Source organism: Anolis carolinensis, unplaced genomic scaffold (genome assembly GCF_035594765.1).
Source record: "Anolis carolinensis isolate JA03-04 unplaced genomic scaffold, rAnoCar3.1.pri scaffold_11, whole genome shotgun sequence".
Lineage (NCBI taxonomy): Eukaryota > Metazoa > Chordata > Lepidosauria > Squamata > Dactyloidae > Anolis > Anolis carolinensis.
In genome coordinates, this window is record NW_026943822.1 from 24,969,468 (window position 1) to 24,986,967 (window position 17,500).

The 17,500-nt window shown below is 39.8% G+C and overlaps 1 protein-coding gene across 1 annotated transcript in view; it reads left to right on the forward strand.

Moving 5' to 3' along the window:
* ca12 (carbonic anhydrase 12) overlaps positions 1-7,993 on the forward strand; it is an 11,431-nt gene extending 3,438 nt beyond the window's left edge. The window contains exons 6-10 of the mRNA XM_062963098.1: positions 547-610; positions 827-984; positions 1,173-1,299; positions 4,283-4,370; positions 6,410-7,993. Of these exons, the coding sequence (XP_062819168.1) occupies positions 547-610; positions 827-984; positions 1,173-1,299; positions 4,283-4,370; positions 6,410-6,488 (516 nt within the window). The 3' untranslated portion in view covers positions 6,489-7,993. The remainder of the gene's footprint in view (positions 1-546; positions 611-826; positions 985-1,172; positions 1,300-4,282; positions 4,371-6,409) is intronic.
* Positions 7,994-17,500: the final 9,507 nt, after the last annotated feature.

A 17,500-nucleotide genomic window follows, 5' to 3' on the forward strand; every position in this document is an offset into this window, starting at 1 on the left:
ATTAGCAATAGTAATAATAATAAAAAGCAGCAAAGCACGTTATTTTGAAACCATAAAACCTTTGCAAGAGCCCTATACAAACAATAATATATTTATTATTATTATTATTATTATTATTATTATTATTATTATTATTGTGATAATAATAAGCAGCAAAACACGTTATCCTGCAACTAAAAACCTTTGCAGAGATGTCCAGAAAACCCTAAAACATCTCCCTGCAAATGAATGGAAAAACACAGGTTGTTTGAGGTTTGGCCAATGATAACGAGGCCACAATTAAGTGTTTTACTCACTTAACGTGCCGTAATTATTTGTGTTGAGAAGTCAATTGAAAAACAAGACGGGGCATAATGATAGGGTGCCTTTGGAAGGGGAATTATCTCTGGCCACAGAGTTGTGGGGTGATTGTTTCATCCGCAAATGAAGGTCTAAACCCCAAAAGGGAAGGGAGGTCAGGCCAAAACATTGCGCCCCCCCCCCCCCAAAATGAATGACGCCAGCCTTCAAGTCTCATGCAATTGTCGTATGTCTCTTGTGTTGCAGATCGGCTCCTTCAATCCTTCCTATGATAAGATCTTCCATCACATCCAGAATGTGAAATACAAAGGTAGGGAAGAGGGTCCGAAACCCACGTAAGGGTTTCTTCAGACACAGATGCAGGTGCAGAGGGTAATGAGCGGGCAGATAGGAGGCGAGACTTTTGTAAGTTCCCAGGTTTTTTAATACTCAGCTGGTGTGGTGTTTTATGGTCAAGAGGTGTAGCTCTGCCATACAATAATAATAATATTATCTCCTTCCTTCCTTCCTTCCTCTCTCCCTCCAGACCAGGAGACCTTCATCCCCGGCTTCAATGTCCAAGCTCTGCTTCCAGACCAGCTGGACGAGTATTTCCGCTACGAAGGGTCGCTGACCACCCCGCCCTGCTTCCCAAGCGTCCTCTGGACCGTCTTCCGGAAGCCGGTCCAGGTCTCGGAGGAACAGGTCAGCGGCCCAAGACAGGCATATTAAATTACATAATAATAATAATAATAATAATAATAATAATAAATATAAATAAATCATATTATTGACATTATTAATAATTAAAATAAATTTTATAACAAAGTATAAAAATGATTCCCCGTTCAGAGCTTAAGCCTCGACTCTTATCCAACTTTGTGTCTTTGCAGCTCTTGGCCCTGGAAACGGCCCTGTTTTGCACGCAGCCGGACGACCCTTCGCCCCTCGAAATGGTGAACAATTTCCGGAAAATACAAGAATTCGACGAAAGGCTGGTTTCGGTCTCCTTCCGTCAAGGTAAGCAAAATATAATTGAATATAATACATTCCTTCCAAAAACAACTGCAGTCTTTGCTACTGTCCCATCTTGCAAATAAATAAATGCATTGCAATTTTAAAAAAATGTTACAGAAATGTCACAAATCCTATATGAAGAAACCGTCAATGATGCTTGCAATCAAGGGCTTCCTAACCATAGAATAACACTTTGCCTTCCAGAGAGACCCTTTTTGGGGCATTTTGGAGGATCCGACGAAGCGCCTCTTCTTCTTCTTCTTCCGGGAATAGAGTTTGACACATAAAACAAGAAGGAAGGGAGGCCCATGGAGATGCATGGGAGCAAAAATTAGCCATCCCGTTAGCGGAAATGCATATGAAAACATTGAGGCTCTTTTGGGGAGGAGAGCCCAGTCCTATGGAAATAATAATAATAATAAATATTTATTATTATTTATCGGTATCATTAGTAATTGTATTATTATTAATGTATGACTAATATACTTGTGTTATTATTTATTACAAATAATACAAACATGCACAAACCACTAGGTACATTATTATTATTATTATTATTATTATTATTATTATTATTATTATTATTATTATGGGTCTCTCGAAGCCTCAGCCCAATGGACAATCGGTGGATAAAAGCAATAAAGAAATTCGATTCTAGTAAGGCACCGGGCCCGGATGGTCTGATAAGACTCTACTATAATTGAAGAAATAACACCCTTTCTTAAGAAAATAATGAATGCAGTTTTGTACCAACATAAAATCCCGGAAACATGGAAATCAGGGAATATAATTATGATCCTGAAATAAAACACAAATCCTACTGATGATGAAAATGATAGACTGATTATTATTATTATTATTATTATTATTATTATTATTATTATTATTATTATTTTATGTATTATTTATTATTATTATTTTATGTATTATAAATAATACAAAGGGGGAAACATGCACAAAACTACTAGGCACATTATTATTATTGTTGTTGTTGTTGTATTATTATTGTATCATTATTTATATTATTAATATTAATTATTTTATCATTATTATTTACATACATTATTATTATTATTATTACTACTACCATTTCTTCCTTTGTGCAAACTGGACTGCCGTTTCAAATTGTGCCATTTTCCAATGTTTACTCTGAATTCCAAATGCCTTTTTTGGGTCCATTTATTAGCAACATCAAGCAATTCTACCCTTTTATTTCCTCCCTTCGTTTTGTTTCCAAAAAGCAACAAAGATGGCTAATTTTTCTGCAAATGATTCTCTCTAAATGGTGATTTCCATGATTTTGGAAACGATGCATGACTCCTTTTAAATATTTGTTATTGTTATATTTTGTATTTCCTTCCTACAGGTGTCTAATAAAGTGAGATTGTTCTGAGATTGACCTTGTGCAGAATATTTCATTCATGGGAAGCATTTTTGAAAAAGAAAAATCGTATTATTATGACTTTTTGTGCAAAGAAGGCCTTATGGGCAGATGTCCGGACTTAGAAAGGCTTCGGGTTTCTCTCCAAATAACTGTGTTTGTTTCCAGCCATCCGGACTAGACATTGCCCAGACCTTTGAAATTGCAAAATTGCTCCCGTTCAATTCCTTTTGCTTCAATTTCCGCCGAAGACGCCCAAAGCCGGGCCCAAGCCAGGTAGAAATGGAAGCCGTGCAAATGCCCAGAAACGAGAAACAAATGCAAGTTTCCTATCGACACTTGCTGTGCGTTTCTTGGGGATTGCGCTCTGCAGCCTTCCATTTCTCTAGGAATTCAATATTGCATGAGCGTTGCATGCTTTCCCATCGTCCCAAATCAAATAACGTTTTGTTTTCGTCCTTTGTCTTCACTTCCATTGCAGCATTTGTTCTTATGCCTCCTTTGTTTACTATTTATTTATTAACATTTATCCCTTCTCCATTAATTATTATTTCAGAAGGGGCGGGTAATAAATAACATGTATTATTGTTATTAATAATAATAATAATAATAATTTATCCCTCCTTCATTTATTATTATTTCAGAAGGGATGGGTAATAAATAAAATGTATTATTATTATTATTATTATTAATAATAATAATAATAATAATAATTTATCCCTCCTCCACTTATTATTATTTCAGAAGGGGTGGGTAATCAATAACATGTATTATTATTATTAATAATAATAATAATAATAATAATTTATCCCTCCTCCATTTATTATTATTTCAGAAGGGGTGGGTAATCAATAACATGTATTAATAATAATAATAATAATAATAATAATAATAATAATAATAATAATAATTTATCCCCCCTCCATTTATTATTATTTCAGTAGGGGCAGGTAATCAATAACATGTACTATTATTATTATTAATCATTTATCCCTCCTCCATTTATTATTATTTCAGAAGGGACGGGTAATCAATAACGTATTATTAATAATAATAATAATAATATTTATTTATTATCATTTATTCCTCCTCCATTTACTATTATCCTATCATCTCCTATGCAACTTGCACTGTGATCATTATGAACTATTCCCTCTTATAGGGAGAGATAAAGCGGTGTATAAATATAATAATAACAATAATAATAATAGTAATATGCTTTTGAAGCCTCCTTGCATGCAAGCAAAGCCAAATATAACCATCACCATCATCCCATTACCCAGCCTGGTTTTTGCAGACCAAACAAAACAAAATCCGCCTTGGGTTTTTGAGGTTTGAAAACCGCTTCAAAACATTTTGCACATTTCAGTGGGATTTGCACCTTGAAAACAATATTGTGCAATCTATCCCATACCAAATCCAGCAGAAAACAAACCACACAACGCGATCCAAGCGCCTTGTTTTCTGCTCCCAACGCAGCCCGATTGATGCTAATCCCCTTCGCCTGGGGATTATGGGCTCCCCGGCCTCCGCAATTAGAGCATTAAGCGCAATTAAGTGATGAGTTAATGGCGGGTGTCTGACTCAGGCCTTGTTTCCCTGCAGGGTTTGTGGCCTCGGTAACCGCGGGAAGCCTCTGCGGCACCATCGCCCTCTCCGCCATCGCCGTTTGGCTCGTCCGGAGGAAAAGGAGGTGCGTTTGCAAACAAGTAAAAGAATTGGGGGGGGGGGTCCTGTGTGGGTTTGAGATGTATCCCCCACCGTCCTCCACAGTGTTTAATGGAATTTGAGGCTAATTGAGGTCACCAACAGGATTCTATACTGTTTAATATAGCTTGAGGTCACTTGAGGTCACCAACAGGATCCTATATTGTTGAATGAATGGAGTCTGAGCTCACTTGAGGTCACCAACAGGATTCTACACTGCTTAATATAGTTTGAGATCACTTTAGGTCACCAACAGGATCCTATATTGTTGAATGAAAAGAGCCTGAGCTCACTGAAGGTCACCAACAGGATCCTATATTATTTAACCAATGGTTTGAGGTCACTTGAGGTCACCAACAGGATCCTATATTGCTGAATGAATGGAGTCTGAGCTCACTGGAGGTCACCAACAGGATCCTATATTATTTAATCAATGGTTTGAGGTCACTTGAGGTCACCAACAGGATCCTATATTGCTGAATGAATGGAGTCTGAGCTCACTGGAGGTCACCAACAGGATCCTATATTATTTAATCAATGGTTTGAGGTCACTTGAGGTCACCAACAGGATCCTATATTGCTGAATGAATGGAGTCTGAGCTCACTGGAGGTCACCAACAGGATCCTATATTATTTAACCAATGGTTTGAGGTCACTTGAGGTCACCAACAGGATCCTATATTGCTGAATGAATGGAGTCTGAGCTCACTGGAGGTCACCAACAGGATCCTATATTATTTAACCAATGGTTTGAGGTCACTTGAGGTCACCAACAGGATCCTATATTGCTGAATGAATGGAGTCTGAGCTCACTGGAGGTCACCAACAGGATCCTATATTATTTAATCAATGGTTTGAGGTCACTTGAGGTCACCAACAGGATCCTATATTGCTGAATGAATGGAGTCTGAGCTCACTGGAGGTCACCAACAGGATCCTATATTATTTAATCAATGGTTTGAGGTCACTTGAGGTCACCAACAGGATCCTATATTGCTGAATGAATGGAGTCTGAGCTCACTGGAGGTCACCAACAGGATCCTATATTATTTAATCAATGGTTTGAGGTCACTTGAGGTCACCAACAGGATCGTACATTGTTGAATGAAAGGAGTCTGAGCTCACTTGAGGTCACCAACAGGATTCTACACTATTTAATATAGTTTGAGATCACTTTAGGTCACCAACAGGATCCTATATTGTTGAATGAATGGAGTCTGAGCTCATTTGAGGTCACCAACAGGATTCTACACTGTTTAATGGAGTTTGAGGTCACTTGAGGTCACCAACAGGATCCTATATTATTGAATGTATGGAGCCTGAGTGCTCTCGAAGTCACCAAAGGGATTCTGCACTGTTAAATGGAGTTTGAGGTCACTTTAGTTCACCAATAGGATTCTATACTGCTTGAAGGAGGTTTGACTCCACTTTATGTCATCAACAGGATTCTACACTGTTTAGTGGAGTTTGAGGTCACTTGAGGTCACCAACAGGATCCTATATTATTTAATCAATGGTTTGAGGTCACTTCAGATCACCAACAGGATCCTATACTGTTGAATGAATGCAGTTTGACCACACTTTAGGTCACCAACAGGATTCTACATAGTTCAATGGAGTTTGAGATTGCTTTAGGTCACCAACAGGATCCTATGCTGTTGAACAAATGCAGTTTGAGGTCACTTTGGGTCACCAACAGGATTCTAATGGGGAATAATGGAGCTTTTCTGCACCATTTCGCCCCCAATTGTGCAGAGCAGTCTCACCCCACCCGTTTTGGAGATTCTACACTTAATGCAGTTTGAGGTCACTTTTGGTCATTACCAGGTCATTTTAGGTCGCCAATAGGATCCTAATACTGTTGAATGAATACAGTTTGAGGTCACTTGGGGTCACCAACAGGATTCCAACGGTGAATAATGGAGATTTTTGCCACAAAAGACACGATTTCACCCCAGTTTTGGAGAACTGCATTTGAACCTTTGCTGAACAAATGTCATTTGTTGTTGTTTTCTCTTCCCGCAGCAAACAAACAAGGGAGGGCCAAGGGGTCGCCTACAAGCCGGCTGCCAGCAAAGAGGAAGAAGATGCCTCCAAGGCCTAGGGGTTGTCCTGTTCACCCAACAGCCAACCTTCCTTGGTTTTGCCAAACGCCCGGGACTTCTTGCAAGATATTTCTAATTTTGTGTGACCTTACCCAGCAGTTATAGGATCTTGAAGGACAGATATTATCTCCAATGCATATCCACAAATGCCCCATTACGTTGTTGGGCAGGATCTCAGGTTGCGTTGGGTATCATTGATGGTTGCGTTGGGTATGATTGACGGCGAGATTTAGATCTTGGTGAGATGTAGGATCTGCTCTTAAGGTTTCCCTGAAATCCAGGTCTGGAGACTTCTTTCCATGCCTATCTATCTACTGTATAAAGAGCTTCTCTTTCCTAATGAATTGTGCCAATTGCATGCAAATAAGGGGACGTTGCTTTAAATATTAGTAAATAATGGCATGCATTAGGTCTAGGAGACGTTGCCTTCAATATTAGGACTAATTATAGGACTAATTAATGGGTGGAAAGTGTTTTGTGTGTAAAAGAGAACGGCAGCTAGAAATAAAGATCGTACTGGATGTCCTATTACATGGGTTGCACTAACCAAAATAATAATAATAATAAATGATGATGATGTTCTTTTGCAATTGCAAAGTTCCAGATTAGACCTTTCGGCTTCTAGGTTTGCTCTAAAACCCATCAATTTGCCTTTATTTACATTTTTTTATTCAGAATCATCTTAAAACAAGCCAAGGCTGGTTGAAGCAATCTGGAAGTCATGTTCTGGGCACTTTCCCAACTAAAACAGGTCAAACCAAAGAGTAAATTTGCCCTGAAATTACAACGAACTAACATTAGCTTTGGGTTAATATTGTGGCGGAAACAGAAGTCGGGGCAGGACGGAACTGAGATGCAAAACCCACTGTTCTACCCTGTTTCCCTGAAAATAAGACATCCCCAGAAAATAAGACCTAGTAGAGGTTTTGCTGAATTGTTAAATATAAGGCCTCCCCCGAAAGTAAGACCTAGTAAAGTTTTTGTTTGGAAGCATGCAGAATCGGTAAATGTACATACCATAGATTGTTGTACATGGAAATAAAGGTAGTAACAAGAAATAATAATAATAACAATAACAATAATAATAATAATAATAATAATAATAACTTTATTCTTGTATCCCACCTCCATCTCCCAGAAGAGATTCAGGGCAGCTTACACAGGGAAAGCCCAACAACAACATAAATTTACATACAAACAGAAATTTAAAACAGTAATTTAAAAACAGTATAGCAATAAAATGTAATATAGAAATTCTTGAAAGGATTCACAGTTTGGTTATGCTGTTTTATGATGACAACTACTGTACAGTAGATAATACATTTTCATTTTTAAAAATTCAACCATAAATGTGAATTTGTCTTTGTGGAAAAATAAGACATCCCCTGAAAATAAGACCTAGCGCATCTTTGGGAGCAAAAATTAATATAAGACACTGTCTTATTTTCGGGGAAACAGGGTATGTGGAAAACTGTTCGTATATTAATAAATATATTTATGATAATTTTGGTGGTTCCTCAATTTTTTTCCTGTTTTATAGATAGCCATGCGCAGCACATTAAACCGCCGAGCTGCTGAACTTGCTGACCGAAAGGTTGCCAGATTCGAATCCTGGGTTGGAATTCCTGGATTAATTCTCCCTTTACGTGCCAGCAGGTGGCAGCCTTGCTCCAGGTCTCGTTCCTCTTCCTTCTCTGGGAGTCCGCACTGCAGGATTGATGCGGATTGGATCCTGGGAGATGTAGTTGCACATATGCAAACTACAAAGTCCAGGGATCCCTAGCAAGGAGCCCAAGGCATTGGAAGAGGGGCCAAAGTGTATTGATTCTGTAGGGAAAAGGGGGAGGAGAAAGGGAGGGAAGGAAGGAAGGGATTATTATTATTATTTTGTTATGACACAGCAAACAAGATAGACATGCTGGATTTCATATCACAAAATCACAAGTCGAAGACTTCCCAAGTGTCTAGGACTGTGTGATGTATTATTATTATTATTATTATTATTATTATTATTATTATTATTATTATATTGTATGACACAGCAAACAAGATAGACATGCTGGATTTCATATCACAAAATCACAAGTCGAACACTTCCCAAGTGTCTAGGACTGTGTGATGTATTATTATTATTATTATTATTATTATTATTATTATTATATTGTATGACACAGCAAACAAGATAGACATGCTGGATTTCATATCACAAAATCACAAGTCAAACACTTCCCAAGTGTCTAGGACGGTGTGATGTATTATTATTATTATTATTATTTTATTATGGCACAGCAAACAAGATAGAAGGGGGAAGAGAAAGGAAGGAAAGGAAGGGAGAAGGAGGAGGAAAGAGGAAGGAAGGAAAGAAAGAAAAAGGAAGGAAAGAGAAAGAAAAGAGAGGAAGGAAGGGAGAGGAGGAAGAAGAAAAGAGAAAGAAAGAAAGGGAGGGAGGGAAGAAAGGAAGGAAGGAAAGAGAAAGAAAAGAGAGGAAGGAAGGGAGAGGAGGAAGAAGAAAAGAAAGAAAGAAAGAAAGAAAGAAAGAAAGAAAGAAAGAAAGGGAGGGAGGGAGGGAAGAAAGGAAAGAGAAGGGGAAGAGAGAGAGAGAGAGGAAGGAAGGGAGAAGGAGGAGGAAAGAGGAAGGAAGGAAAGGGGAAGGGAAGAAGGAAAAAGGAAGGAAAGAAAGAAAAGAGAGGAAGGAAGGGAGAGGAGGAAGAAGAAAAGAGAAAGAAAGAAAGGGAGGGAGGGAAGAAAGGAAGGAAGGAAAGAGAAAGAAGAGAAGGAGAGAGGAAGGAAAGGCAGAAGGATCCAAAGGGAGGGAAGAAAGAAGAGGAAGGAAGGAAGAGAAAGAATGCAAGAGGAAGGAAGGAAGGAAAGAGAGGAAGAGAAAGGATGGAAGGAAGGAAAGAAAAAGAATGGAGAAGGAGGAGGAAAGAGGGAGGAAGGAAAGGAGAAAAGAGTAAGAATGAAAGAGAAAGGAAGGAAGAGAAGGGAGGAAGGGGAAAGAAAGAGGAGGAGGAGGAGGGGAAAGAGAGAAAGGGGGGGAGAGAAGCAGAGATTGAGAGAGAGAGGGAAGGAGAGCAAGAAAGGGAGGAAGAAGGGAGCAGAGAAAGAGAGGAGGAGGAGGAGGAGGAGGAGGAGGAGGAGGAAGGCCAGCTGGTCCCGGGCTGATGACGCGCTTCCGGTGGTGCTGGTGCTGGTGCCCGGGCGGGGGTCTTGCAAGGGGAAGGCTGTGCAGGAGGAAGGGGAAGGGGCAGCACGCTCCCCTTTCTGCAAGACCCCCTCCTGCCTCCCTCCCTGCCATGCTGCTGCATTGAGGTAAGCCTGCCTGCCTGCCTGCCTGCCTGCCTGCCTCCTTCTTCCACCTGCAATGGGCGTTGCAATGCCCGGGATTGGTGCATGGGAGCATGCATGTGCCTCTCCCACTTGCATGGCTCCCACTGGGGCCTGGGTGGCTGGGTGGGTGGGTGGGCTGGGAAGCAGCCTCGCCCCTTGCATGCATTTGCACGCATGGCATTATTATTATTTTTTTGCATTTGCACACACATTGCATGCTTTTGCGTATACACACACACACATTGCATGCAGACACCATTTTTTGCATATATGTGTGTGTGTGTGTGTATATATATATATATATATATATATATAATATATTTATATATATAGTTTTTGCATCTACATACATGCATAGCATTTTATGCAGACACAATGTTTTGCATATACATATGTTGGCATCACACACACATTGCATGCAGACATCATTTTTTGCATATATGTGTGTGTATATATATATATATGTATATAATATATATTTATATATATAGTTTTTGCATCTACATACATGCATAGCATTTTATGCAGACACAATGTTTTGCATATACATATGTTGGCATCACACACACACATTGCATGCAGACACGATTTTTTGCATATATATAAATATATAGTTTTTGCAGCTACATACATGCATAGCATTTTATGCAGACACAATGTTTTGCATATACATATGTTGGCATCACACACACATTGCATGCAGACATCATTTTTTGCATATATGTGTGTGTATATATATATATATGTATATAATATATATTTATATACAGTAGAGTCTCACTTATCCAACATAAACGGGCCGGCAGAATGTTGGATAAGCGAATATGTTGGATAATAAGGAGGGATCAAAGAAAAGCCTATTAAACATCAAATTACATTATGATTTTGCCAATTAAGCACCAAAACATCATGTTATGCAACACATTTGACAGAAAAAAGTAGTTCAATACGCAGTAATGCTATGTAATAATTACTGTATTTACGAATTTAGCACCAAAATATCATGATATATTGAAAACATTGACTACAAAAATGCGTTGGATAATCCAGAATGTTGGATAAGCGAGTGTTGGATAAGTGAGACTCTACTGTATATAGTTTTTGCATCTACATACATGCATAGCATTTTATGCAGACACAATGTTTTGCATATACATATGTTGGCATCACACACACACATTGCATGCAGACACGATTTTTTGCATATATATAAATATATAGTTTTTGCAGCTACATACATGCATAGCATTTTATGCAGACACAATGTTTTGCATATATATAAATATATAGTTTTTGCAGCTACATACATGCATAGCATTTTATGCAGACAGAATGTTTTGCATATACATTTACTCACTGGCGTTCTGTCTCTGACACATATGTTGGCATCACACACACGCATTGCATTCAAACATTTTTTGCATATATATATATATATATATATATAGGTTTTGCATATACATGTGTTGGCATTTTGTACAGACATATAATATGTATATATAGGCATTTCATACCAACATTGCCTTGCCTAGTGCATGCATTTTTATAAATAGGTATTTTATACACACTTTTTTTGCATTTATCTACACACACACACATATAGCCATTTCATACAGACATAATTTTTTGCAATATATACATTCACATTTTATATATATTTTTGCATTTTATTTACCTGTTTTGCATTTCATTCATATGCATAGTGCTTTCCCCATAAATATCTGCATGTATAATAATTTTCTCATTTTATTTTATTATATGTGTATGTACATATGTCTATATACACAGTATATATGTGTGTATATTTATATATATATATATATATTGCTTTTTTGCATGCATTGCAAAAGGAAAAAAATGGGGAGGGCGGGCTCAGTAGTCATGGATATTTGCAAACACATCTCCCCGGAAAAGGCTTGGCTTTGGGTTGGGCCTGCCCTTGCAATTACGTTTATATATCTCTTTAATAATTATGCAACCCCCATTGAACGTCCCCCTGTTTGCAGGAGGCTGGGTTCCTCCCAGGGCCCAGTAATGAGCTATCAGTGCATTGATTGGCTGCTCCACCTGTCCATCAACCTGGACTCCTCCCCTTTTTGAAGGATTGGGTTGTCTGTTATCCACGGTTTCATTAATCAACTTTTGGCCAAATGTGTATACATGTAGATATATATACACACACACACACAGAGTTATACACATGTATAGATACACAGATATACATACACATATATACACACACATATATGCACACATTTAGAACTTAGATTATCTGTTCCTCATCTTTTGCACGGATCACACACATGCACATACACACACAGAGATATACGTGTATATATACATACCCAGGACAGGTATATATACACATACATATATGTACATCCATCCATAGGTATACATATACATACACAAATACACAGGTATACATACACAGATATACATACACACACATACATACATCCATAAGTATGCATGTACATACACAAACACACAGATATACATAGGTATACATACATACACACACATCCATCCATCCATAGATATACATATACATACACAGGTATACATATATACACACAAACATATACACATATACATCCACCCATAGGGATACATACACATACACACACACACATATACACAAAAAGGATGTACATACATAGATATACATGCATGTATACACATACATAGGTATCCATACTCTCATACACACATAGATATGCTGTGTCATAATAAAATAATAATGGCATTAATTTTGCAATGGAGGTGGCTCTGCTCTTTGCAATCTTTCACGTTGTGTCAGCATTTGGTGCCTTTAATTTGAAGGGTGTGGCAGCAGAGAGTCCCACACGTGCACGCCGCATTTTATTTTATTTTATTTTATTTTACGTCCCTGTCTTCTGAAGGCCAAGCGGTCATTTTCCCGGCACGGAAGGCATGCTCTGCTCTCTCCCGGGTGCGTGCCCTTTGCATGGAAACCAGGACGCATTATTCCTTATGGGGGACGGGACGGGACAAAGCCCGCCTTTGTGTGCGGATGGACACACAACACAACGGCCTCTTGCAAGGCCAACCCTGCCTTTGGCCTTTGAGATGGCTGGATTTCTCTTTGGCAAGGAAAAGGGCCCCGTTCTCGGTCGGTCACTGATGAGAAAGGCTTGCAAATTGAAAGTCTGAATTATGACTGTTGTTGTTGTTGTCATTGCCTTGAAAGGCTAGCAGAGAGAGCACAGGATCAATTATTATTATTATTATTATTATTATTATTATTATTATTATAAGTCTGAATTATGACTGTTGTTGTTGTTGTTGTTGTTGTCATTGCCTTGAAAGGCTAGCAGAGAGAGCACAGGATCAATTATTATTATTATTATTATTATTATTATTATTATTATTATTATTATTATAAGTCTGAATTATGACTGTTGTTGTTGTTGTTGTTGTCATTGCCTTGAAAGGCTAGCAGAGAGAGCACAGGATCAATTATTATTATTATTATTATTATTATTATTATTATTATTATTATTATAAGTCTGAATTATGACTGTTGTTGTTGTTGTTGTTGTTGTCATTGCCTTGAAAGGCTAGCAGAGAGAGCACAGGATCAATTATTATTATTATTATTATTATTATTATTATTATTATTATTATTACTACTACTACTACTACTATTGGTTTGCTGAGAGTTTTCCAGACTGTGTTTCCACTTTCCAGCAGCATTCTCTCCTGACGTTTTGCCTGCACCTGTGACAGCTGCAAAGTCAATCAGTGAGGGTCTCTGCATAGAGGTAGCCTGGCTGTTGTTGCCTGGAGGCATCCCGGGTAACACCTTTCTCTCCCCCCCCCTCAAACAAAGGATGCCTCCAGGCAACAACAGCCAGACTACTTCTAGGCAAAGGCCCTTGCTGATTGAGTGGCAGCCTTCTCTCCTGACGTTTCGCCTGCATCTGTGGCTGATGGCATCTCCAGAGGTTGGTTTGGAAATGAAGCAAGTGGGAGAGTTCATTTATATATGTAGGTATATGTGTGTGTGTATGTGTGTATATATATATATATACAGTAGAGTCTCACTTATCCAACACTCGCTTATCCAACACATTTTTGTAGTCAATGTTTTCAATACATTGTGATATTTTGGTGCTAAATTCATAAATACAGTAATTACTAAATAGCATTACTGCGTATTGAACTACTTTTTCTGTCAAATTTGTTGTATAACATGATGTTTTGGTGCTTAATTTGAAATAATAAACTAATTTGATGTGTAATAGGCTTTTCCTTAATCTCCTTATTATCCAACATATTCGCTTATCCAACATTCTGCCGGCCCGTTTACGTTGGATAAGTGAGACTCTACTTTATATATATTAATAATAGTAATAATAATAATAGTAATGTAATAATAGTAAACATCTAGGAGAAAGAGCACAATCTGAATTATTGCTATTATTATTATTATTGCCTTGCCTTAAATGTCTAGGAGAAAGAGAACGGTCTGAATTATTATTATTATTATTATTATTATTTATTAATTATGATGACGATGCCCCCCAACCATGCTCTTCCAAATGCCCCATAAGACCATGCCTCTTTGGTTTTCTCCATCGGGTTTGTGCTTTTTTCAATTCCCAAAGAGCAACAAAGGCCTTCCTTGCCTTCTAATTAAAGTGATTAAAGCACTAATTACCCATGGGAGGGTCCATGCGCAGCCGTTGCGCCGCATCATCATCCGGACCCAAAGGCCGAATGGGAACGCCGTGGACTCCCTTCATCATGATTTGGCCGAAACTTCAAGGCCTGGGACGCAATTACATGGCCGAGGGTTGCAGGCGCATTTTAATGCGGGGTTATGCTTGCACGTTGCACCTTAATTGCAATAACGAAGAAGGAAATTAGAAGCAGGCGCTTCTTCGCTGGCGGCGGTGAGAAGTTCAGATCCATCCTCAACGTCTACATAGGGCAAAATAGTGTGGCTGGACACCACAAAATAATAATAATAATAATAATAATAATAATAATAATAATAATAATAATAATATTAACAACAACAACAACCCTCAAGTTATCTCTGGGTGCATCATGGGTGGTTGAGTGTGCTCTCTGGCTGGAGGGTGAACTACAAATCCCACTATGTTGAGTCAGTCCCCTCAAACCCCTCCAGTAGGTTGAGTTAGTCATATGGATTCTATGTGCCAAGTCTGGTCCAGGTCCATCATCGCTGAACGTCGCAGTGCCTCTGGTTTTGGGTGAACTACAACTCTCAGGAAGAAAGATCAGTTCCTACCAAACCCTTCTGATAGGTTGAGTTAAATCATATGGATTCTATGTGCCAAGTCTGGTCCAGGTCCATCATCGCTGAACATCACAGTGCCTCTGGTTTTGGGTGAACTACAACTCCCAGCAAGGAAGGTCAGTTCCCAACAAACCCTTCTGGGAGGTTGAGTTAGTCATATGGATTCTATGTGCCAAGTCTGGTCCAGGTCCATCATCAGTGGAGGACACCGTTTCCCTGGTTGTGGGTGAACTACAACTCCCAGCAAGGAAGGTCAGTTCCCTAACCATGGACTTGGGGATGTCATGGAGATTCCATGTGCCAGGTTTGGTCCAGGTCCATCATCAATGGAGGTCACAGTTTCCCTGGTTGTGGGTGAACTACAACTCCCAGCAAGGAAGGTCAATTCCCACCAAACCCTTTGGGTAGGTGGAGATAGTCATATGGATTCTATGTGCCAGGTTTGGTCCAGGTCCATCATCAATGGAGGTCACAGTTTCCCTGGTTGTGGGTGAACTACAACTCCCAGCAAGGAAGGTCAATTCCCACCAAACCCTTTGGGTAGGTGGAGATAGTCATATGGATTCTATGTGCCAAGTCTGGTCCAGGTCCGTCATTAGTGGAGGTCACAGTTTTCCTGGTTGTGGGTGAACTACAAATCCCAGGAAGAAAGGTCAGTTCCCTAACCCAAACCCATCTGGTCAGCAAATGTCGGCATATCAGGGATGTAGAATCATAGAATAGTAGAGTTGGAAGAGACCTCATGGGCCATCCAGTCCAAGTTTGTGCGCCAAGTTTGGTCCAGATCCATCAGTGTTTGGGTTCAGAGTGCTCTCTGGATGTAGGTGAACTACAACTCCCCCGAATGAAGGTGAATTTCCCCCAAAGACCTTCCGTATTTCTTTGCTGTGCCGAATGAGATCCAGTTCCATCTTTGGTGGAGCTCAGACCGCTCTTGGGTTGCAGGTATCTGCAACAGGATACTCTATTATCCCATCGGATGGATTAATTTCCTGAACCGGAGACAATGCAGCTGGAGATCGGGATTGCCTTTTATGGGCGAAACGTTCCATCTCCGAAAACACAATTTGGAGGCTGCGAAAGGGGGAAGGAAGGAAGACGCTTTTGCTGCCTCGGCATTTTGGAAAACTGACCATGCAAATGCAAAGAGCTGCCTTTGCAAAGATGCATGTGCTGCATATGCATTTCCCGTGCAAACGTGGTTCCATGCAAGCTGGACATTTGCATCTTGCAAAAATTGGTTTCGTTTGCACAAGAAACTACGTTAGCTTCCAGGTGTTTGTGGTGGTTTCGTTGGATCAGGGAGAGAAAACTTGGCTTCGTGGGGAGATTCCTGGCCCGTTGTGTCATCCCCGCACGGCCCCGTTCGCATGTTGCACGCTCACCTAGCGTTGACCTCTTTCTGTGCATTTGGCTGCAAATGCAAACTGGACAATCCCTGGGAAAAGGAAGACGGGGATGGACCACAAAGGCCTCGTTTGGCCGGAATAATTAGACCCCCCAAATCTTCTCGCAACGGAAATTAAAACCTTGGGGTGCGTCTCAGTTGCAGAACAAATCCAACATAATTGCCTTGGCTCAATGCCACCGAGTCCCCGGGAGATGTAGTTTTGATCCTTCTCTGCAAAAGGATGCTGAGGCCTCGCTGAACTACAAATCCCAGCATTGCATTGAGTCAGTGCAATTAAATCACGAGACCACATCCTTCAAAGAGGAGCTCCCGGTGCAGCTTCCTTTGTTTGCTTTTGGCTCAATGCTGTCATTTTGCAAGGCCGTAAGCTTTCTCTGCCAAAGAATGCAAACTACACATCCCAGCATTGCGTTGCATTGCGTTGTGACAATTAAACTAGAGATGAAGTCCCTCAAAGAGGTTCTCCAGATACAGCTTCTCCTTTGGCTTTGCTATGGCACTAAGGTGACCGTATGATGCAAATCTAATGCGCAGCCGCATTTTGGGAAGGTCGTTGAGCCCAAAAAGGTGAGAGTTAGACTTAAATAAATAGGTTATTGGGGGGTCTGAGGAGACCACAAGGTGAATAAAGGTCAACAGTGTGATGTGGGAGCTAAGAGAGCCGATAGGATTCTCAGCGGCTGAATCAAGAGAAGGAAAGTGTCGCGATTGAGAGAAGAAGTTCCACTTTGGCCAGACTTCGTGACCTGGAATGACCTCCAGGAGGAGATGGACAAGATGGAAGGTGTCCAGAGAAGGGCCACCCAAATGGGCAAAGGTTTGGAAGCCACGGGAAAAGGAGAAGATCTGGAACAAAGGGCCGGAAAATAGCCAGAGGTATAGTCTTCTCCCGAAGGGAATGAACCTCAAGTGGATAGAAAAAATTATTTACTGCTGAATAGGATGCGATTGAGAGACTTTTCCTTCTGCTTTGGCCA